Genomic DNA, 21,824 nt, shown 5'->3' with positions numbered 1-21,824 from the left:
AATAGGCACTCCCTGGGGTGGGCACCCCCAAAAATGGGCACTCTGGGGTGGGCACCCCAAAAAATGGGCACCCGCTGGGGAGGGCACCCCTAAAAATAGGCACTCCCTGGGGTGGGCACCCCGAAAATGGGCACCCCTGGGGGATGGGCACCCCGAAAATGGGCACCCCCTGGGGTGGGCACCCCCAAAAAAGGGCACCCCCTGGGATGGGCACCCCAGAAAATGGGCACCCTAGGGATGGGCATCCCGAAAATGGGCACCCCTGGGGTGGGCACCCCTAAAAATTGGCACTCTGGGGTGGGCAACCCAAAAAATGGGCACCCGCTGGGGAGGGCACCCCTAAAAATGGGCACCCCTGGGGAGGGCACCCCTAAAAATAGGCACCCCCAAAAATTGGCACTCTGGGGATGGGCACCCCGAAAATGGGCACCCCCTGGGGTGGGCACCCCCAAAAATGGGCACTCTGGGGATGGGCACCCCGAAAATGGGCACCCCCTGGGGTGGGCACCCCCAAAAATGGGCACTCTGGGGTGGGCACCCTGAAAATGGGCACCCTAGGGATGGGCACCCTGTGGGGATGGGCACCCCCAAAAATGGGCACCCCAAAAAATGGGAACCCCATGGGGACTGGTACTCCCAAAACTGGGCACCCCAAGTGACTGGCACCCCCCAAAAATGGGGGTGCTATGGGGATGAGCACCCCCCAAAAAATGGTCACCCCAGGGCGTGGTACCCCCAAAAAATGGGCACCCCAGGGACTGGCACCCCCAAAAATGGGGGTGCTATGGGGATGGGCACCCCCAAAAAATGGTCACCCCAGGGCGTGGTACCCCCAAAAAATGGGCACCCCAGGGACTGGCACCCCCAAAAATGGGGGTGCTATGGGGATGGGCACCCCCAAAACTGGTCACCCCAGGGCGTGGTACCCCCAAAAGTGGGCACCCCGCGGGTGACGCCCACCCGTGCCCCCCGCGCAGGGCAGCCGCAGGCCGCGGGGTGCTGGGCGCCGCTGGGGCCCCCCCGGGCGCTGGAGCGGGTGGCGGCCGTGGCCGGGCTGCGGCGCGGGCGGGAGCTCGGCACCCAACGCCGCGAGGAGGCCACCGCCCCGCGGGAGATGGGGGCCGGGGTGGCCCGGCTCCAAGGTACCGGGGCGCGCGGGGTGGGGCCGGGGCGGGTGGGCTGGTGGCCACGGTGGGGTGGTGGCCATGGTGGGGTGGTGGCCGTGGTGGGGTGGTGGCCGTGGAAGGATGGGGTGGTGGCCATGGTGGGTTGGTGGCCGTGGTGGGGTGGTGGCCGTGGAAGGATGGGGTGGTGGCCATGGTGGGTTGGTGGCCGTGGTGGGTTGGTGGCCGTGGTGGGGTGGTGGCCATGGTGGAGTGGTGGCTGTGGAAGGATGGGTTGGTGGCCATGGGGGAACGGGTTGGTGGCCATGGTGGGTTGGTGGCCGTGGTGGGTTGGTGGCCATGGTGGGTTGGTGGCCGTGGTGGGGTGGTGGCCATGGTGGGTTGGTGGCCATGGTGGGGTGGTGGCCATGGTGGGTTGGTGGCCTTGGTGGGTTGGTGGCCATGGTGGGGTGGTGGCCATGGTGGGTTGGTGGCCATGGTGGGGTGGTGGCCATGGTGGGTTGGTGGCCGTGGTGGGTTGGTGGCCGTGGTGGGGTGGTGGCCATGGTGGGTTGGTGGCCTTGGTGGGGTGGTGGCCATGGTGGGGTGGTGGCCATGGTGGGTTGGTGGCCGTGGTGGGTTGGTGGCCGTGGTGGGGTGGTGGCCATGGTGGGTTGGTGGCCATGGTGGGTTGGTGGCCGTGGTGGGTTGGTGGCCATGGTGGGGTGGTGGCCGTGGTGGGTTGGTGGCCGTGGTGGGTTGGTGGCCATGGTGGGTTGGTGGCCTTGGTGGGTTGGTGGCCATGGTGGGGTGGTGGCCATGGTGGGTTGGTGGCCATGGTGGGTTGGTGGCCATGGTGGGGTGGTGGCCATGGTGGGTTGGTGGCCGTGGTGGGTTGGTGGCCGTGGTGGGGTGGTGGCCATGGTGGGTTGGTGGCCTTGGTGGGGTGGTGGCCATGGTGGGGTGGTGGCCATGGTGGGTTGGTGGCCGTGGTGGGTTGGTGGCCGTGGTGGGGTGGTGGCCATGGTGGGTTGGTGGCCATGGTGGGTTGGTGGCCGTGGTGGGTTGGTGGCCATGGTGGGGTGGTGGCCATGGTGGGTTGGTGGCCGTGGTGGGTTGGTGGCCGTGGTGGGGTGGTGGCCATGGTGGGTTGGTGGCCGTGGAAGGATGGGGTGGTGGCCACAGTGGGGTGGTGGCCATGGTAGGTTGGTGGCCACAGTGGGGTGGTGGCCATGGAAGGATGGGTTGGTGGCCATGGGAGAACGGGGTGGTGGCCATGGTGGGTTGGTGGCCATGGTAGGTTGGTGGCCACAGTGGGGTGGTGGCCATGGAAGGATGGGTTGGTGGCCATGGGAGAACGGGGTGGTGGCCATGGTGGGTTGGTGGCCATGGTGGGTTGGTGGCCATGGAAGGATGGGTTGGTGGCCACGGTGGGGTGGTGGCCATGGTGGGTTGGTGGCCATGGAAGGATGGGTTGGTGGCCACGGTGGGGTGGTGGCCATGGTGGGTTGGTGGCCATGGAAGGATGGGTTGGTGGCCACGGTGGGGTGGTGGCCATGGTGGGTTGGTGGCCATGGAAGGATGGGTTGGTGGCCATGGGAGAACGGGTTGGTGGCCATGGTGGGTTGGTGGCCGTGGTGGGTGGTTGGTGGCCATGGTGGGCTGGTGCCGTGGGTGCCGTGGGGCTGAGGTGGCCGTGGGGCGGGTGCCGTGGGGCGGGTGCCGTGGGTGCCGTGGGGCTGAGGTGGCCGTGGGGCGGGTGCCGTGGGGCTGAGGTGGCCGTGGGGCGGGTGCCGTGGGTGCCGTGGGGCTGAGGTGGCCGTGGGGCGGGTGCCGTGGGGCTGAGGTGGCCGTGGGGCGGGTGCCGTGGGGCGCAGCGGAGCTGGCGGGGCTGCGGGCGCAGCTGGAGGCGCTGGGCCGGGAGCACCAGGAGCTGCAGCGGCGGCACCACCGCCTCTGCCGGCACCTCTGCGGCACCCGCGCGCGGTACGGCCCCGCCGGACCCCCCACGGCCCCCACGGGACCCCCACCCACGGGACCCCCACGCACGGGACCCCCACCCACGGCCCCCACGGGACCCCCACGCACGGGACCCCCACCCACGGCACCCACGGGACCCCCACGCACGGGACCCCCACCCACGGGACCCCCACCCACGGCCCCCACGGGACCCCCACCCACGGGACCCCCACCCACGGGACCCCCACCCACAGCCCCACGGGACCCACGGGACCCCCCCCACGGGACCCCCACCCACGGCACCCACGGGACCCCCACGCACGGGACCCCCACCCACGGGACCCCCACCCACGGGACCCCCACCCACGGCACCCACGGGACCCCCACGCACGGGACCCCCACCCACGGGACCCACGGGACCCCCACCCACGGGACCCCCACCCACAGCCCCACGGGACCCCAGACCCACAGCCCCACCGGACCCCCACCCACGGGACCCACGGGACCCCCACCCACGGCACCCCCACCCACGGCACCCCCACCCACGGGACCCACGGGACCCCCCCCACGGGACCCCCCCCACGGGACCCCCACCCACGGGACCCCCACCCACGGCACCCGCCCCACGGGACCCCCACCCATGGCACCCATGGGACCCCAACCCACAGGACCCCAACCCACGGCCCCGCGGGACCCCAACCCATGGGACCCATGGGACCCCGACCCACAGGACCCCCACCCACAGCCCCACGGGACCCCCATCCACAGCACCCCGACCCATGGGACCCCAACCCACAGCCCTGCGGGACCCCAGACCCATGGGACCCACGGGACCCCAACCCACAGGACCCCGACCCACAGCACCCACGGGACCCTGACCCATGGGACCCCGACCCACAGCACCCACGGGACCCCCACCCACGGGACCCCGACCCACAAGACCCTGACCCACCAGCACCCACGGGACCCCAGACCCATGGGACCCACAGGACCCCGACCCACGGCCCCACGGGACCCTGACCCATGGGACCCCGACCCACAGCACCCACGGGACCCCCACCCACGGGACCCCAACCCACAAGACCCTGACCCACCAGCACCCACGGGACCCCAGACCCATGGGACCCCAACCCACAGGACCCTGACCCACCAGCACCCACGGGACCCCAGACCCATGGGACCCACAGGACCCCGACCCACGGCCCCACGGGATCCTGACCCATGGGACCCCCTCGTCCTCGTGCCCTCCTGGACGTGGCCCCACGGTGTCCCCACTGCCCCGTCCCCTGGCCCCACGGCCCCCGTCCCCAGGGCCACGTCCTGCCATCCCCGTGTCCACGCCCCCGTGTCCCCAAACCCCTGTCCCCGTGTCCCTCTGACCCACGGCCCCCATCCCCATGGCCGCGTCCCCCAGCCGTGGCCCCACGTCCCCCGTGTCCCCATGGCCACGTGTCCCCCGTGTCCCCCATGTCCCCTGCGTCCCCATGGCCACGTCCCCCATGTCCCCTGACCCACGTCCCCATGGCCATACCCCCCGTGTCCCCCATGTCCCCTGCGTCCCCATGGCCGCGTCCCTCATGTCCCCTGACCCACGTCCCCATGGCCATACCCCCCGTGTCCCCACATCTTCTGCACCCCCCAGCCACGTCCCTGTGTCCCCATGTCCCCCCTGCTCCTATGACCATGGCCCCCTGTCCCCATGGCCACATCTCCCTGTCCCCATGTCCCCCTGTCCCATGGCCATGTCCCCTGTCCCACGTTCCCCAAGTCCCCCTGTCCCCCTGTCCCATGTCCCCCTGTCCCATGGCCATGTCCCCCATGTCCCCAAGTCCCCCTGTCCCCCTGTCCCATGTCCCCCTGTCCCATGGCCATGTCCCCCATGTCCCCAAGTCCCCCTGTCCCCCTGTCCCATGTCCCCCTGTCCCATGGCCATGTCCCCCATGTCCCCATGTCCCCATGTCCCCTGTCCCATGTCCCCCTGTCCCATGGCCATGTCCCCCATGTCCCCATGTCCCCATGTCCCCTGTCCCATGTCCCCCTGTCCCATGGCCATGTCCCCCATGTCCCCATGTCCCCATGTCCCCTGTCCCATGTCCCCCTGTCCCATGGCCATGTCCCCCATGTCCCCATGTCCCCATGTCCCCTGTCCCATGTCCCCCTGTCCCATGGCCATGTCCCCCATGTCCCCATGTCCCCATGTCCCCTGTCCCATGTCCCCCTGTCCCATGGCCATGTCCCCCATGTCCCCATGTCCCCTGACCCATGTCCCCCTGTCCCATGTTCCCCTGTCCCATGGCCATGTCCCCATGTCCCCCTGTCCCCCTGTCCCCTGTCCCATGTCCCCCTGTCCCCATGGCCACATCTCCCTGTCCCCCTGTCCCCATGTCCCCTGTCCCATGTCCCCCTGTCCCCATGGCCACATCTCCCTGTCCCCCTGTCCCCATGTCCCCTGTCCCATGTCCCCCTGTCCCATGGCCATGTCCCCCATGTCCCCATGACCCCCTGTCCCCCTGTCCCATGTCCCATGTCCCCCTGTCCCCATGGCCACATCTCCCTGTCCCCCTGTCCCCCTGTCCCATGTCCCCCTGTCCCATGGCCATGTCCCCCATGTCCCCATGTCCCCATGTCCCCTGTCCCATGTCCCCCTGTCCCATGGCCATGTCCCCCTGTCCCATGTCCCCCTGTCCCATGGCCATGTCCCCCTGTCCCCATGTCCCCCTGTCCCATGTCCCCAAGCCCCCCAAGCCCCCCCTGTCCCCACGTCCCCCATGCCCCCCCGACCCACGGCCAGGCCCCGCGTGCCCCCCACCCGCGCCCCCCTCTCCGCCGCCCCCCCCGCCACCCCCCTCTCCGGCAGGTGCCCCGACAGCGCGGGGGCCGCTGAGCGCCCCCTCTCCGCGTCCCCCCACCCCGAGGACCTCGAGGATGGCCTGCACGACACCCACAGCCAGGTTCGGGGCGGCGGGGGGGTCAGGGTGCCACCGCCGCGGGGGTGCCGCTGACCCCCGCCCCGTGCCCCCCCACCCAGGAGGCCGGCAGCGGGGTCAGGCCCTTCATCCTCTTCCTCGCGGCCGCCGCCGCCATCTTCCTCTACGCCCGCCTGCGCGCCGCCGAGACCCCCGCCGCACCCTGACCCCCACCCCGACCCCCACCCCCCCGAGACCCCCCCCCCCTCCGTCAATACACCGAATTACCACCCCTCACGCGGCTGTGGGGGTCCTGGGGCCGGGGGGAGGGGGGGGGGGGAGCACCCACGGGTGCCCCCCCGCCTCGCCGCGTCCCCCCACCCCGAGCGGGGCAGCGCTGGTGTGGCCCCCCCGCCCCCCTTCGCGCCCCCCCCCCCGGGGTATTTTGGGTGGCGGGTGCGTGGCTGTGACTCGCCGGGTTATTTTTAGGCGCTGGCGCAGGCGCCTTGGTGCGCGTGTGTGTCCCCCCCCCCACCCCGGTTCGCGTCACCCTAGGGTGCCCCCCCCCCCACCTCCCCCCACCCACTGGAAGCTTCCAGGGCGCGTGGCCAGCGGTGACGCGGTGACGGTGACGTGGGACACCGGAACCGGGGGGAACCCAATACCCCCCCCCCCAAAATACCCCCCCCCCCCCCCCCTCCACGCAAAGGGCCAGGTCACGAGCACCCAAATGTCCACGCACCCCCCCCCCAGCACCCAAAGGTGCTGAAGAGGGACCCCAGGCGGCCGCGTGGACCCCCACCCCCAGCGTGCGGGGGGGCAGTGATTTGGGGGGGGGGGGGGCGGGGGGTCCCAAGGTGGGAGGGGAGTGTTTGGGGGGGGCCTGGGTGGGGGTCCCAAGTGAGGGGGGGGGTCTGATGGGAGGGGTCCTGGGTGGGGGGGTCCTGAGTGGGGGTCCCAAAGTGGAGGGGGCCCTGGGTGGGGGTCCCGGGTGGGGGTCCCAAAGTGGGGGGGGCTGATTTCGGGGCAAGTCCTGGGGGGGGGTCCCAGGGTGGGGGGGGGTGATGAGGGGGGTCCTGGGTGGGCAGGTCCTGGGAGGGGGGGTCCCAAGGTGGGGGGGGGCTCATGGAGGGGGGTCCGGATAGAGAGGGGGTGGGGGGGGGGTGGGGGAGTCTGATGTGAATTTTTGGGGGGGTCCCGAGTGGGGCTTCCCCGCTGAGTCTCCTGGGGGGGTCCCGAGTGAGTGGGTGTCCGGAGGGGTCTCTGGAGGGGGGAGGGGTGTTGGGGTGCCAGGGTGCCCCGGGAGGTTTTGCGAGGGGGTCAGGATTTGGGGTGCCGGGGTTTTGGGGTGCTGGGGGTTTGGGGGGGTCAGGATTTGGGGGATTTTGGGGTGCCGGGGTTTTGGGGTGCTGGGGGCTTGGGGGGGTCAGGATTTGGGGGATTTCGGGGTGCTGAGGTTTTGGGGTTTTGGGGTTTGGGGAGGTCAGGATTTGGGGGATTTTGGGGTGCCGGGGTTTTGGGGTGCTGGGGGTTTGGGGGGGTCAGGATTTGGGGGATTTTGGGGTGCCGGGGTTTTGGGGTGCTGGGGGCTTGGGGGGGTCAGGATTTGGGGGATTTCGGGGTGCTGAGGTTTTGGGGTTTTGGGGTTTGGGGAGGTCAGGATTTGGGGGATTTTGGGGTGCCGGGGTTTTGGGGTGCTGGGGGTTTGGGGGGGTCAGGATTTGGGGGATTTTGGGGTGCCGGGGTTTTGGGGTGCTGGAGTTTTGGGGGTTTTGAGGCGGAGGGGTTTTGGGGTCTCTGGGGTTTGGGCATTTCAAGGTGCCAAGGTTTGGGGGTGCCAAGGTTTTGGGGGTCCCTGGATACCGGTGTTCATGGGTTTTGGGGTGCCCGGGTTTTGGGGTGCCGGGGTTTGGGGGATTTGGGGGGTTTCAGGGTGCCGACGTCTGGGGTTATGTGGGTGACATTGTTTGTGGGTGCCAGGGTTACCGGGGCTTGGGGTTTCGGGGTGCAGGGCTTCGGGGGTACCGGTGGTTTGGGGGTGTCGGGGTTTGAGCGATTTTGGGGGTTTCGGGGTGCGGGGGTTTAGGGGTACTGGGGTTTGGGAGATTTGGGGTTAATGGAGCTTGGGGGTGCCGGGATTTGGGGTCACCGGGGGTTTGGGGGTTCAGAGGTTTCAGGGTGCTAGGATTTGGGGGTACCCATGTTTTGGGGGCTTGAGGGTGCCAGGACTTGGGGTCACGGGAGTTTTGGGGGTTGGGGGGTTTCAGGGTGCCAGGATTTGGGGTGCCGGGGGTGCTGGGGTTTAGGGGTTCGGGGGTGCCAGGATTTGGAGTTACCAGTGTTTTGAGGGTGCTGCGGTTTGGGGGTGCTGCGGTTTGGGGGTTCAGGCGTTTCAGGGTGCCGGGATTTGGGGGTACGGGTGTTCAGGGGTTTGGGGGCACCAGTGTTTTGGGGGTGCCGGGGTTGCGGGTAGCGGAGTTTTGGGGTTCGGGGGTGCCAGGATTTAGGGGTACCAGTGTTCTGGGGGCTCGGGGGTACCAGTGTTTGGGGGCTCGGGGGTACCGGTGTTTTGGGGGTGCCGGGGTTTGGGCATACCGGAGTTTTGGGGTTCGGGGGTTTCAGGGTGCCAGGATTTGGGGGTACCAGTATTTTGGGGGCTCGGGGGTGCCGGGATTAGGGGAGTACCGGTGTTTGGGGGCTCGGGGGTACCGGTGTTTTGGGGGTGCCGGGGTTTGGGCATACCGGAGTTTTGGGGTTCGGGGGTTTCAGGGTGCCAGGATTTGGGGTCACCGGTGCTTTGGGGGTGCCGGTGCCGCTGCCCGGGGTTGGGGCCGGGGCCGGGGGCCCGCTGCGCTGCGGCCGGGGCTATAAATAGCGGATGAGGCCTCCCCCCCACCCCCCCTTCACCCCACCCCCCCCCCACACCCCTCCCCTCCCCCGCCCCCCCGGGCCGGCCCCATCGCGGGGCGGGACGGGACCGGACCGGGCAGCGCTTAAAGCCGCCGCCGCCGCCCCCCGCCCGCCGCTCGCACCGGCACCGGCACCGGGAACTGGGATCCGACCCCCTCCGGGACCCCCTGCTCCGAACCGGGAACCGGGAATCGACACCGGGAACTGGGATCCGACCCCCGCCGGGACCCCCTGCTCCCAACCAGGAACCGGCACTGGGAACTGGGATCCGGGATCCGACCCCCTCCGGGACCCCCTGCTCCGAACCGGGAACCGGGAATCGGCACCGGGAACCGGGAAGCAGCACCAGGAACTGGGATCCCACCCCCTCCGGGACCCCCTTGCTCCAAACCGGGAACTGGGAATCGACACCGGGAACTGGGATCCGACTCCTCCGGGACCCCCTGCTCTCAACCGGGAACTGGGAACTGACCGGGAATCGACCCAGGAACAGGGAACCGGCACTGGGAACAGGGATCTGACCCCTCTGGGACCCCCAACTCTGAACTGGGAACCGGGAACCGGCACTGGGAACCGACCCCAGGAATCGGGATCCGGGATCTGACCCCTCCGGGACCCGCTGTTCCCAGCTGGGAACCGGGAATCGGCACTGGGAACTGGGAATCGGCCCCGGGATCCGGCTTTACCAGCAGGAACCGACCCCCCGCACCGGGACCGACACCGGGAACCGGGACCCCACCCCGGGACACCCACGCCCACTCGGGACACCCGCCCGGAACGCCGGGACTGACCCGGGACACCGTCCCCCAGCACCGGCATTGTTACCGGGATCCGGGACCCCCACCCCGCGCACCCGCACTGACCCAGGACCCCCACCCAGGACCCCAGGATCCCCACCCGGGACCCCCGCTCAGGACCCCGGCACCCACCCGGGACACCGCGACTGATCCGGGACCCCCACCCGAGCGCTGGGACTAACTTGGGACCCCCATCAAGGACCCTAACGCCCACCCAGGACCCCAGCACCCACCCGGGAACCCTCACTGAGGACCCCAGCCCCCACCCGGAACCCCACCCAAGACCCCCGGCATCCAGCCGGGACCCCAGCACCCAACTCGGGACCCCACCACCCACTCGAGACCACCCCCCGCCATCCCACCCAACCCAAAACCCCAGCGCCCAACCCAAGACCTCCACCCAGGCCACCAAGCCCCAGCGTGGTCTACAGCCCCCTCTAGCAGGCACCCGCCCACCAGCGCCCACCAGCGCCCACCAGCGCCCACCAGCGCCCACCAGCACCCACCGCCATGAACTCCAACTACGAACCGCAGCCGGGCGAGGAACCCGAGGAGCTGCCGGCCACCGAGAAGGACCTGGCCGAGGACGCTCCCTGGAAGAAGATCCAGCAGAACACCTTCACCCGCTGGTGCAACGAGCACCTCAAGTGCGTGCACAAGCGCATCGGCGACCTGCAGCGCGACCTGAGCGACGGGCTGCGCCTCATCGCCCTCCTGGAGGTCCTCAGCCAGAAGAAGATGGGGCGCAAGTACCACCCCCGCCCCAATTTCCGCCAGATGAAGCTGGAGAACGTCTCGGTGGCCCTGGAGTTCCTGGAGAGGGAGCACATCAAGCTGGTGTCCATCGGTGAGCGAGGGGGCGGGGGGGGAGCGTGCGAGGGGGGGGGCGTGCGAGGGTAGAGGTGGTGGAGGAGTTGGGCGTGCAAGGGCCGGGGTGGTGGAGGGCTGGGGGTGAGCGTGCAAGGGTGGGGGGGATGGAATGGAGGTGAGCGTGCGAGAGTAGAGGTGGACGACTCGGGATGAGTGTGCAAGGGTGGAGGTGATGGAGATCTGGAGATGGGAGATGAGCGTGCAAGGGTGGAGGTGATGGAGACCTGGAGATGGAGGATGAGTGTGCAAGGGTGGAGGTGATGGACAGGTGGGGATGAGTGTGCAAGGGTGGGGGGATGGAGACCTGGAGATGGGAGATGAGCGTGCAAGGGTGGGGGGATGGGGAACTGGAGATGGGAGATGAGTGTGCAAGGGTGGGGGGATGGGGAACTGGAGATGGGGGATGAGTGTGCAAGGGTGGGGGGGATGGAATGGAGGTGAGCGTGCAAGAGTAGAGGGTGGACAGGTGGGGATGAGTGTGCAAGGGTGGAGGTGATGGAGAACTGGAGATGGGGGGATGAGTGTGCAAGGGTGGAGGGGTGGACAAGCGGGGGTGAGTGTGCAAAGACCGTGGCGATGGCCAACCGGGGTTGAGCGTGCAAGGGTAGAGGTGACGGAGGAGTTGAGCGTGCAAGGGTGGAGGTGGTGCAGGAGTTGAGTGTGCAAGGGCCGGGGTGGTGGACAAGTGGGGGTGAGCGTGCAAGGGCTGGGGTGATGGTGAACTGGGGATGAGTGTGCAAGGGCTGGGGTGAGGGACAGCTGGGGGTGAGTGTGCAAGGGGAGGGGTGATGGAGGAGCGCGACCGTGACGAGCGTGCAAGGGCGTGCGAGCGTGCGAGAGCGGGCCCAGCGGCCGAGCGTGCGGGGAGCCGGGGGGTGGGCGTGCGAGGGCTGCGCCGCGGGTCGGCCCCCCGTGCGTGGGGCGCGTCGGGGGGGGTCCGGGTGGCACGTGCGAGGCCGTGCGAGGGGCCGTGCGAGGCCGTGCGAGGGGGCGGCGGCCGCGCTGAGCTCACTCTTGGCTCGCGGGCCGCTGAGCTCACGCTGCGGGGGCACGCTCGCCCTCGCACGCTCGGCCCTCGCACGAGGCCCCGGCAGGAGCGGGGCGACCCCCCCCCCCACCCTTTGCACGCTCGCCCTCGCACGCTCGCCCTCGCACACGCGTGGGCGCGCCCCTTGCACGCACGCGGTTGCCGGGCCCGCGCACGCTTGCGTGTGCGCGCACACACGCACACGCGTGCTCTGGCTGTTGCACGCGCGTTCGCACGCTCACGCCCCCCCGCCCCCCCGTGGGATTTGCACACGCAGCCTCGTGTCGCACGGGGCGGGGGGGGGGGGTGCGCGGGGAGCGCACACGCGTGTGCACACACCCCCCTTTGCACACCCGCTCGTGCACAGCCCCCCCCCCTTGCACACCCAGCTCCGCGTGGGGGGGGCGCTGGGCCTCCCTGGGGACCCCCGATGTCCCTCCCCACCCCACGCGTGTCTTTGTCCCCTCCCCCCGATGTTGGGGTCCCCCCCCTCCAGATGTTGTCCCCCCCCCCGCATGAGGCCCCCCGCCCCCCCGCCCCCGTCTGCAGCCCATTTCCTCCCCGAAACACGATCGCTCGTGGGGGGCGGGGGGGAGCGGGGGAGGGGCCGGGACGCGTGGGTCCGGCTGTGCGGGGCGTGGCGGGGGGGGGGGGGGGGCCGGGATGCCTGAGGGCCCCCTCCCCCCAGCAGCCCCCTGCCTCAGTTTCCCCCCCCCCCCCCCCCGGACCGGGGACCCCTAGGGTGCTGGGGGGGGGCACTGAGGGTGCTGGGGGTCTCGGGGAGCCCAGGGTGCTGGGGGGGGGCACTGAGGGTGCTGGGGGTCTCGGGGACCCCCAGGGTGCTGGGGGGGGGGCACTGAGGGTGCTGGGGGTCTCGGGGACCCCAGGGTGCTGGGGGGGGCACTGAGGGTGCTGGGGGTCTCAGGGACCCCAGGGTGCTGGGGGGGGGCACTGAGGGTGCTGGGGGTCTCAGGGACCCCCAGGGTGCTGGGGGGGGGCACTGAGGGTGCTGGGGGTCTCGGGGACCCCAGGGTGCTGGGGGGGGGCACTGAGGGTGCTGGGGGTCTCGGGGACCCCCAGGGTGCTGGGGGGGGGGCACTGAGGGTGCTGGGGGTCTCGGGGACCCCCAGGGTGCTGGGGGGGGGCACTGAGGGTGCTGGGGGTCTCGGGGACCCCCAGGGTGCTGGGGGGGGCACTGAGGGTGCTGGGGGTCTCGGGGAGCCCAGGGTGCTGTGGGGGGGGCACTGAGGGTGCTGGGGGTCTCGGGGAGCTCAGGGTGCTGGGGGGGGGGCACTGAGGGTGCTGGGGGTCTCGGGGAGCTCAGGGTGCTGGGGGGGGGCATTGAGGGTGCTGGGGGTCTCGGGGAGCCCAGGGTGCTGGGGGGGGGGCACTGAGGGTGCTGGGGGTCTCGGGGAGCTCAGGGTGCTGGGGGGGGGGCACTGAGGGTGCTGGGGGTCTCGGGGAGCCCAGGGTGCTGGGGGGGGGGCACTGAGGGTGCTGGGGGTCTCGGGGAGCTCAGGGTGCTGGGGGGGGGCATTGAGGGTGCTGGGGGTCTCGGGGAGCCCAGGGTGCTGGGGGGGGCACTGAGGGTGCTGGGGGTCTCGGGGAGCCCAGGGTGCTGGGGGGGGGCACTGAGGGTGCTGGGGGTCTCGGGGAGCCCAGGGTGCTGGGGGGGGGCACTGAGGGTGCTGGGGGTCTCGGGGAGCTCAGGGTGCTGGGGGGGGGCATTGAGGGTGCTGGGGGTCTCGGGGACCCCAGGGTGCTGGGGGGGGCACTGAGGGTGCTGTGGGTCTCGGGGAGCCCAGGGTGCTGGGGGGGGGGCACTGAGGGTGCTGTGGGTCTTGGGGACCCCAGGGTGCTGGGGGGGGGCACTGAGGGTGCTGGGGGTCTCGGGGACCCCCGGGGTGCTGGGGGGGCACTGAGGGTGCTGGGGGTCTCGGGGACCCCCGGGGTGCTGAGGAGGGCACCCAGTGCCCAGGGTGCTGGAGACCCCTGCCCACCCTGGGGTGCCAGGGACCCCGTGGGTGCCAGGTCCCCCTGCCTGCGCTCTGCTGTGCCTGGGTGCCAAGGACCCCTGCCCACCCTGGGGTGCCGGGGACCCCTGCCCACGCCAGGGTGCTGGGGATCCCAACCCACCCTGGGGCGACCAGGCCCCTGAGGGTGCCAGGACCCTGGGGACCCCTGCCCGTGCTCTGCTGTGCCAGGGACCCCTGCCCACGCTGGGGTGACTGGGACCCCATCCCATACTGGGTGGGTCACTGGGACCACGTGGGTGCCAGAGCCCCCTGCCCGTGCTCTGCTGTGCCAGGGACCCCTGCCCATGCCAGGGTGCCAGGGACCCCTGCCCACCCTGGGGTGCCAGGGACCCTTGCCCGTGCTCTGCTGTGCCAGGGTGCCAGAGACCCCTGCCCACCCTGGGGCGACCAGGTCCCCCTGCCCACCCTGGGGTGCCAGGGACCCCTCCCCATGCCAGGGTGCTGGGGACCCCTGCCCACCCTGGGGTGCCAGGGACCCCTCCCCATGCCAGGGTGCTGGGGACCCCTGCCCACCCTGGGGTGCCAGGGACCCCTCCCCATGCCAGGGTTCCAGGGACCCCTGCCCACCCTGGGGTGCCAGGGACCCCTGCCCGTGCTCTGCTGTGCCAGGGTGCCAGGGACCGCTGCCCACCCTGGGGTGCCAGGTCCCCCTGCCCACGCCAAGGTGCTGGGGCGACCAGGCCCCTGCGGGTGCCAGGACCCCGGGGACCCCTACCCACGGCAGCCCCCACCCCCCCATCACCCAACCCTCCCTCCGCGTACCCACCCTGCTGCGAGCACCAGTTCCACACCCCCCCCCCCACCCCCCACCCACCCCAGCCCCCCACCCCGCTTGGGTGCCCCAGCACCCCTGCCGCGCGTCCCACGCCCCCACCCCACTCCAGACAGCAAGGCCATCGTGGACGGGAACCTGAAGCTGATCCTGGGGCTGGTGTGGACGCTGATCCTGCACTACTCCATCTCCATGCCGGTGTGGGAGGATGAGGAGGAGGAGGAAGCGCGGCGGCAGACCCCCAAGCAGCGCCTGCTGGGCTGGATCCAGAACAAGGTGCCGCAGCTGCCCATCACCAACTTCAGCCGCGACTGGCGAGACGGGAAGGCGCTGGGAGCGCTGGTGGACAACTGCGCGCCCGGTGAGGGGGGGGGGCGCGAGTGGGGTGGGGGGGGACGCGAGTGGGGTGGGGGGGGACGCGAGTGGGGGGGGGGGAAACGAGTGGGGTGGGGGGACACACGGGGTGGGGGGGGAATGGGGGGACGGGGCACCCTGGGGTGGGGGAGTGGGTGGGGAGGGGGTGACTGGGTGCCCTGGGGAATGGGGAGGGGGTCGTGGGTGGGTGGCGGGGACACGAGTGGGGTGGGGGGACACGAGTGGAGTGGGGGGGGGACACGGGGTGGGGGGGGAATGGGTTGACCGGGCACCATGGGGTGGGGGAGTGGGTGGGGATACGAGTGGGGTGGGGGGACGGGGCACCCTGGGGTGGGGGAGTGGGTGGGGAGGGGGTGACTGGGTGCCCGGTGAGGGGGGACACGAGTGGGGTGGGGGAGGGACGCGAGTGAGGTGGGGGAACGCGAGTGGGGTGGCGGGACACGAGTGGGGTGGGGGGGAATGGGTCAGGGCACCCTGGGGTGTGGGAGTGGGTGGGGAGGGGGTGGCTGGGTGCCCGGTGGGGGGGGACACGAGTGCGGTGGGGGGACATGAGTGGGGTGGGGGAATGGGAGGACAGGGCACCCTGGGGTGGGGGGTGGCTGGGCGCCCGGTGAGGGGGGACACGAGTGGGGTGGGGAGGGACACGAGTGGGGTGGGGGAACGCGAGTGGGGTGGGGGGGAATGGGGGACGGGGCACCCTGGGGTGGGGAAGTGGGTGGGGAGGGGGTGGCTGCGCCCCCGGTGAATGGGAGGGGACACGAGTGGGGTGGGGAGAACAGGGCACCCTGGGCAGGGGTCGTGGGTGGGGAGGGGGTGGCTGCGCCCCCGGTGAGGGGGGGACACGAGTGGGGTGGGGGTGGGGGCAACAGCGCCCCCTGGTGTGTGCAGTGGGGAGGATCATGAGTGGGGAGGGGGCAACTGTGTCCCCGGGGAGGGGGGCACGAGTGGGGTGGGAGGGGTCGTGGGTGGGGAGGGGGTGACTGCACCCCCCCCCAGACCGGGGTCACGAGTGGGGTGGGGAGCAATTGACACCCCCCCCCCCCGGTGGGGGTTTGGGGGGCAGAGGATTTTGGGGGGCATGTGGGACATACTGGGGGGACACTGGGAGGCACTGGGGGTCCCCACCTGACCCCCCCCCCCCGACCCACCCCAGGGCTGTGTCCGGACTGGGAGAGCTGGGACCCCCAGCAGCCGGTGCAGAACGCGCGGGAGGCCATGCAGCAGGCGGACGACTGGTTGGGCGTCCCCCAGGTACTGGGAGCACTGGGAGGGGGGGCGGTGAGCCCCCCGCGAGGGGTCCCTGGGGTCACCCTGCCCGTGGGGGGGGGTGGAGGGTCCCTGGTGTCACCATGGCCATGGGTGGGGGGTCACTGGGGTCACCATGGCCATGGGTGGGTTGGTCCCTGGTGTCACCATGGCCATGGGTGGGGGGTCCCTGGTGTCACCATGGCCATGGGTGGGGGGTCTCTGGGGTCACCATGGCCATGGGTGGGTTGGTCACTGGGGTCACCATGGCCATGGGTGGGGGGTCCCTGGTGTCACCATGGCCATGGGTGGGGGGTCACTGGGGTCACCATGGCCATGGCTGGGGGGTCTCTGGTGTCACCATGGCCATGGGTGGGTTGGTCTCTGGTGTCACCATGGCCATGGGTGGGGGGTCCCTGGTGTCACCATGGCCATGGGTGGGGGGTCTCTGGGGTCACCATGGCCATGGGTGGGGGGTCCCTGGTGTCACCATGGCCATGGGTGGGGGGTCTCTGGGGTCACCATGGCCATGGGTGGGTTGGTCACTGGGGTCACCATGGCCATGGGTGGGGGGTCCCTGGTGTCACCATGGCCATGGGTGGGGGGTCACTGGGGTCACCATGGCCATGGGTGGGGGGTCTCTGGGGTCACCATGGCCATGGGTGGGGGGTCCCTGGTGTCACCATGGCCATGGGTGGAGGTCACTGGTGTCACCATGGCCATGGGTGGGTTGGTCACTGGGTGGGGTCCCCCCGGGTGGGGGTCCCCAGGTGGGTGGGGTGTCAGGGAGGGGTCACCCACGGGTGCAGGACACTGACGGGTGTTGGGGTGTCCCCCCCGTCCCCCCCCCAGGTGATCGCCCCCGAGGAGATCGTGGACCCCAACGTGGACGAGCACTCGGTGATGACCTACCTCTCCCAGTTCCCCAAGGCCAAGCTCAAACCGGGGGCCCCCCTGCGCGCCCGCCAACCCCAGCCCGCCCGCGCCCGCGCCTACGGGCCCGGTACGGGACGGGGGGGGACACGGTGACGCCGTGGGGAGGGGGACGTGGGTGGTGGTGAGGGGACACGCACCATGGCCGAGAGCGATGGTGGCAGTGGAGACGCCATGGCCAAGGGTGATGGTGGGGGGACGCTGTGGAGAAGAGCGAGGGCGGCGTGGGGAGGGGGCGCAGGGGATGGGGGCGTGGGGGGGGGCGTGGGGGGGGCGTGGTGATGAGGTACAGGGGGGACATGGGACAGAGGACATGGGGCAGGGGACATGGGTGACGTGGGTGGCCACCACGGCCAAGAGCAAGGTTGACGTGGGGGGACACCATGGCCAAGAGCAAGGTTGATGTGGGGGGACACCATGGCCAAGAGCAAGGGTGACGTGGGGAGGGAACACGGGGGATGGGGGGCACGGGGGGGGTCACAGGGGGGCGTGGTGGCATGTGGTGACCAGGTATGGGGTGCCATGGGGCAGGGGTCATGGGGCAGGGGACATTTTTGGCGTGGGTGGCCACCACGGCCAAGAGCAAGGTTGATGTGGGGGGACACCATGGCCAAGAGCAAGGGTGACGTGGGGAGGGGACACAGGGGGTGGGGGGCCCGGGGGGAGCCTGGTGACCAAGTGCAGGGGTGCCACGGCTCAGAGGACACGGGGGGGGGGACGACGACACGAGGGGCACCCTGACCCCCACCCCGGGGTCCCGCAGGCATCGAGCCCCAGGGCAACGTGGTGCTGAAGCCGGCGCAGTTCACGGTGGAGACCCTGGATGCCGGCGTGGGCGAGGTCCTGGTCTACGTCGAGGACCCCGAGGGTCACACCGAGGAGGTGAGGAGGGGGCGCCTTCACCCCTGGGTGCCCCCCCCCCGGGTGGGGTGGCAGGGGGGGTCCCCGGCGCCATGTCACCCCCTTATTTTTGGGGTTCCCCCCTCTTCCAGGCCAAGGTGGTCCCCAACAACGACAAGAAGCGGACGTACAGCGTCACCTACGTCCCCAAGGTTGGGGGGCTGCACAAGGTGAGCACCTCCCCCCCAAATTGGGGAGGGGTCCCGTTTGGGTCCCCACCGCCTTGGGGTCCCCGGGGTGGGGGGCAAAACGGGGTCCCTGTGGTGGGGCGGGGTCAGTTTTGGGGGTTCCTCTTCAGGACGTCGCACTGGGGGTCCTTGAGGTGACCCAGTTGGGGGGGGGGTCACCCAGGAGCTGGGTGCCCCGGGGTGACAACGGGTGGGACACGGCCACCGCTGACCCCCCCCCCGGCGTTGTCCCGCAGGTGACGGTGCTCTTCGCGGGGCAGAACATTGACAAGAGCCCCTTCGGCGTCAACGTGGGCATGGCCCTGGGCGACGCCAACAAGGTGACGGCGCGCGGGCCCGGCCTGGAGCCCGTGGGCAACGTGGCCAACAAGCCCACCTACTTCGACATCTACACCGCAGGTGGGCTCTGGTGGCCACCACGGAGGGGACGGGGCGGTGGCGGCTCCGGGGGAGGGGTGGGGACGTGGGCACGGCGGCGTGGCACGGCCGCGGTTGGTGTTGGGTGGCGTTGAGGGCGTCTCTTCGTGGTGGCGTGGACGGGTGGCTCTGGGGACGTGTCCTCTTGGCGACGTGGCCTGGTGGCTCTAGGGTGACGGTCCTCGCGGTGGCATGGCCGTGGCTCAGCCAGGTGGCACGGAGACCGTGCCTTCGTGGTGACGTGACCACGGCGGTGCTGGGTGGCTCTGGGGCCACGTCGTCCTGGAGGCACGGCCATGGGGTGGCCTGGTGGCTCTGGGCCCACGTCCTCATGGTGGCACGGCCATGGGATGGCCTGGTGGCACTGGGACTACGTCTTCCTGGTGGCATGGCCATGGTGTGGTCTGGTGGCTCTGGGCCATGTCCTCATGGTGGCATGGTCATGGCGTGGTGGCTCTGGGTCCGTGTCCTCATGGTGACTTGACCATAGTGTGGCCTGGTGGCTTTGGGGACACATTGGCCTGGTGACGTGGCCGTGGCATGGCCAGGTGGCTCTGGGTCCACATCTTCATGGTGACATGGCCGTGGAGTGACCTGGTGGTTCTGGGGCCATGTCCTCACGGCGGCATGGCCGTGAAGGTGCTGGGTGGCACCGAGACCACGTCTTCCTGGTGGCGTGGTCAACTCCCCAGTTGACCTCATGGCACCCATCAGCAACCATGGTGGCCCCATGACACCTGGTGGCTCTGGGCCCACGTCCTCACGGTGGCACGGCCATGGTGTGGCCTGGTGGCTCTGGGCCATGTCCTCATGGTGACACGGCCATGGTGTGGCCTGGTGGCTCTGGGCCCACGTCCTCACGGTGGCACGGCCGTGGTGTGGCCTGGTGGCTCTGGGCCATGTCCTCATGGTGGCACGGCCATGGCGTGACCCGGTGGCACTGAGCCCGTGTCCTCGCGGTGGCAGGGGCTGGCCCAGGCGACGTGGGGGTGGTGATCGTGGACCCCCAGGGCCGGCGGGACACGGTGGAGGTGATGCTGGAGGACAAAGGGGACAACATCTACCGCTGCACCTACCGGCCCGTGCTGGAGGGGCCCCACACCGTCTGCGTCACCTACGCCGGCACCCAGATCCCCAAGAGCCCCTTCACCGTCAACGTGGCTGAAGGTGAGCCCTGCCCCACGGGTCCCCGCCGTGGCCCTGTGACACCCAGCGGTGCTCGTGGTGGCCCTGTGACACCCATCAACTCCCCGGTTGACCCCACGGCACCCATAAATACCTCGGGTGGTCCCATGGCACCCATCAACATCCCGGTTGGCCCCGTGGCACCCACGAATTCCCCAGTTGACCCTATAGCACCCATCGGGGCTCCTGGTGACCTTATGACACCCATTGGTGCCTGTGGTGTCTCTGTGGCATCCACCAACTCCTTGGGTGGCCCCACGGCACCCGTCAACTCCCCAGTTGGCCTCATGCCACCCATTGGTGCCCATGGTGGCCCCACGGCACCCATCAACTCTCTGGTTGACCCCATGGCACCCATCGGTGCCCATGATGGCCCCATGGCACCCATCAACTATCTGGTTGACCCCATGGCACCCATTGGTGCCCATGATGGCCCCATGGCACCCATCAACTCCCCGGTTGACCCCACGGCACCCATCAACTCTCCAGTTGACGTCATGGCACCCATTGGTACCCATGATGGCCCCATGGCACCCATCAACTCCTTGGTTGACCCCATGGCACCCCTCAACTCTCTGGTTGACCCCATGGCACCCATTGGTGCCCATGGTGGCCCCATGGCACCCATCAACTCCCTGGTTGACCCCATGGATCCCTTACGCCCCAGAGGACCCCATGTCCCCCCTCAGCCCCCACCCTGGCCCCCCCCAGCACCCACGGGTGCTGATGGCGTGGCCGTGCCCGGCAGCGTGCAACCCGTCGGCGTGCCGGGCCACGGGGCGGGGGCTGCAGCCCAAGGGCGTGCGGGTGCAGGAGACGGCCGACTTCCGGGTGCTGACCAAGGGCGCCGGCACCGGGGACCTGCGGGTGGTCGTCAAGGGGCCCAGTGAGTGCGCCAGGGTGGGGGGGTCCGTGGGGGTGCCCATGGGTGGGGTGCGTGGTTGGGGGGCACCATGGGTGGGGGTGAGATGATTGGGGGTCCCATGGAGGTGCCCATGGGTGGGTGCGTGGTTGGGGGGGCACCATGGGTGGGGGTGAGGTGAGGTGCCCATGGGTGAGTGTGTAGTTGGGGGGCACCATGGGTGGGGGTGAGATGATTGGGGGTCCCATGGGGGTGCCCATGGGTGGGTGCGTGGTTGGGGGCACCATGGGTGGGGGTGAGATGATTGGGGGTCCCATGGGGATGCCCATGGGTGGGTGCGTGGTTGGGGGGCACCATGGGTTGGGGTGATGTGATTGGGGGTCCCATGGAGGTGCCCATGGGTGGGTGCATGGTTGGGGGCACCATGGGTGGGGGTGAGATGATTGGGGGTCCCATGGAGGTGCCCATGGGTGGGTGTGTGGTTGGGGGACACCATAGGGGTGCTCATGGGTGGGGGCCATCATGGGTGGGGTAGAAGGTTGGGGAGCACCATGGGTGCAAGGTTGGGGGTCCCAACAGGTGTCCATGGGTGGGTGCCTGGTTGGGGCGTCCCATGGGTGGGGGGGTTCCATGGGTGGGGGGTCCCATGGGTGGGGTTGAGAAGGTTGAGGAGCACCGTGGCTGGGAGTTGGCATGGCTGGGGGTCCCGTGGGTGGGGTGCAAGGTTGGGGGTCCCAAGGGGTGTCTATGGGTGGGTGCCTGATTGGGGGGCACCATGGGTGAGGGGGTCCCATGGGTGGGGTGGAAGGTTGAGGAGCACCGTGGGTGGCAGTTGGCATGGTTGGGGGTCCTGTGGGTGGGCTGTGGGGTGGGGGGGGCTGTAGAGGACGGGGGGGTGCCCCCCGCTGACCCCCCCCCCCCCTTTCCCGCAGCGGGGGCGGAGGAGCCGGTGCGCGTGCGGGACGCGGGCGACGGCGTCTACGAGTGCGACTACCGCCCGGCCGCGCCCGGCAAGTACCAGGTGGCCATCGCCTGGGGCGGCTACGCCATCCCCCGCAGGTCAGCCGGGACCCCCGCCCACCCCCGGGACCCCCCACCCCCGGGACCCCCCACCCCTGGGAACCCCCTAACCCCATCCCTGGGATCCCCCGCCCACCCCCGGGACCCCCCACCCTTGGACCCCCTAACCCCACCCCTGGGACCCCCCCACCCCTGGGACCCCCCACCCCCAGGACCCCCTAACCCGACCCCTGGGACCCCCCACCCCCGGGACCCCCCACCCCCGGGACCCCCTAACCCCACCCCCAGGACCCCCCACCCCTGGGATCCCCTGCCCACC

General features: G+C 70.6%; 1 protein-coding gene across 2 annotated transcripts in view; it reads left to right on the top strand.

Moving 5' to 3' along the window:
* The first annotated feature begins 10,052 nt into the window (after positions 1-10,052).
* The window catches only part of FLNC (filamin C), a 66,284-nt gene continuing 54,512 nt past the window's right edge, over positions 10,053-21,824 (top strand). For both annotated transcript variants that reach the window (XM_086743977.1, XM_086743968.1), the window contains exons 1-10: positions 10,053-10,522; positions 14,493-14,741; positions 15,909-16,006; positions 16,853-17,003; positions 17,697-17,815; positions 17,926-18,003; positions 18,258-18,420; positions 19,405-19,605; positions 20,372-20,509; positions 21,418-21,544. In XM_086743977.1, the coding sequence (XP_086600103.1) occupies positions 10,186-10,522; positions 14,493-14,741; positions 15,909-16,006; positions 16,853-17,003; positions 17,697-17,815; positions 17,926-18,003; positions 18,258-18,420; positions 19,405-19,605; positions 20,372-20,509; positions 21,418-21,544 (1,661 nt within the window). In that variant the 5' untranslated portion in view covers positions 10,053-10,185. The remainder of the gene's footprint in view (positions 10,523-14,492; positions 14,742-15,908; positions 16,007-16,852; positions 17,004-17,696; positions 17,816-17,925; positions 18,004-18,257; positions 18,421-19,404; positions 19,606-20,371; positions 20,510-21,417; positions 21,545-21,824) is intronic.

This window comes from Chlamydotis macqueenii, chromosome 1 (assembly GCF_036417535.1).
Source record: "Chlamydotis macqueenii isolate bChlMac1 chromosome 1, bChlMac1.mat, whole genome shotgun sequence".
Classification (NCBI taxonomy): Eukaryota; Metazoa; Chordata; class Aves; order Otidiformes; family Otididae; genus Chlamydotis; species Chlamydotis macqueenii.
The sequence above is the reverse complement of the archived record's forward strand: the minus strand, read 5'-3'. Positions and strand labels throughout refer to the sequence as shown.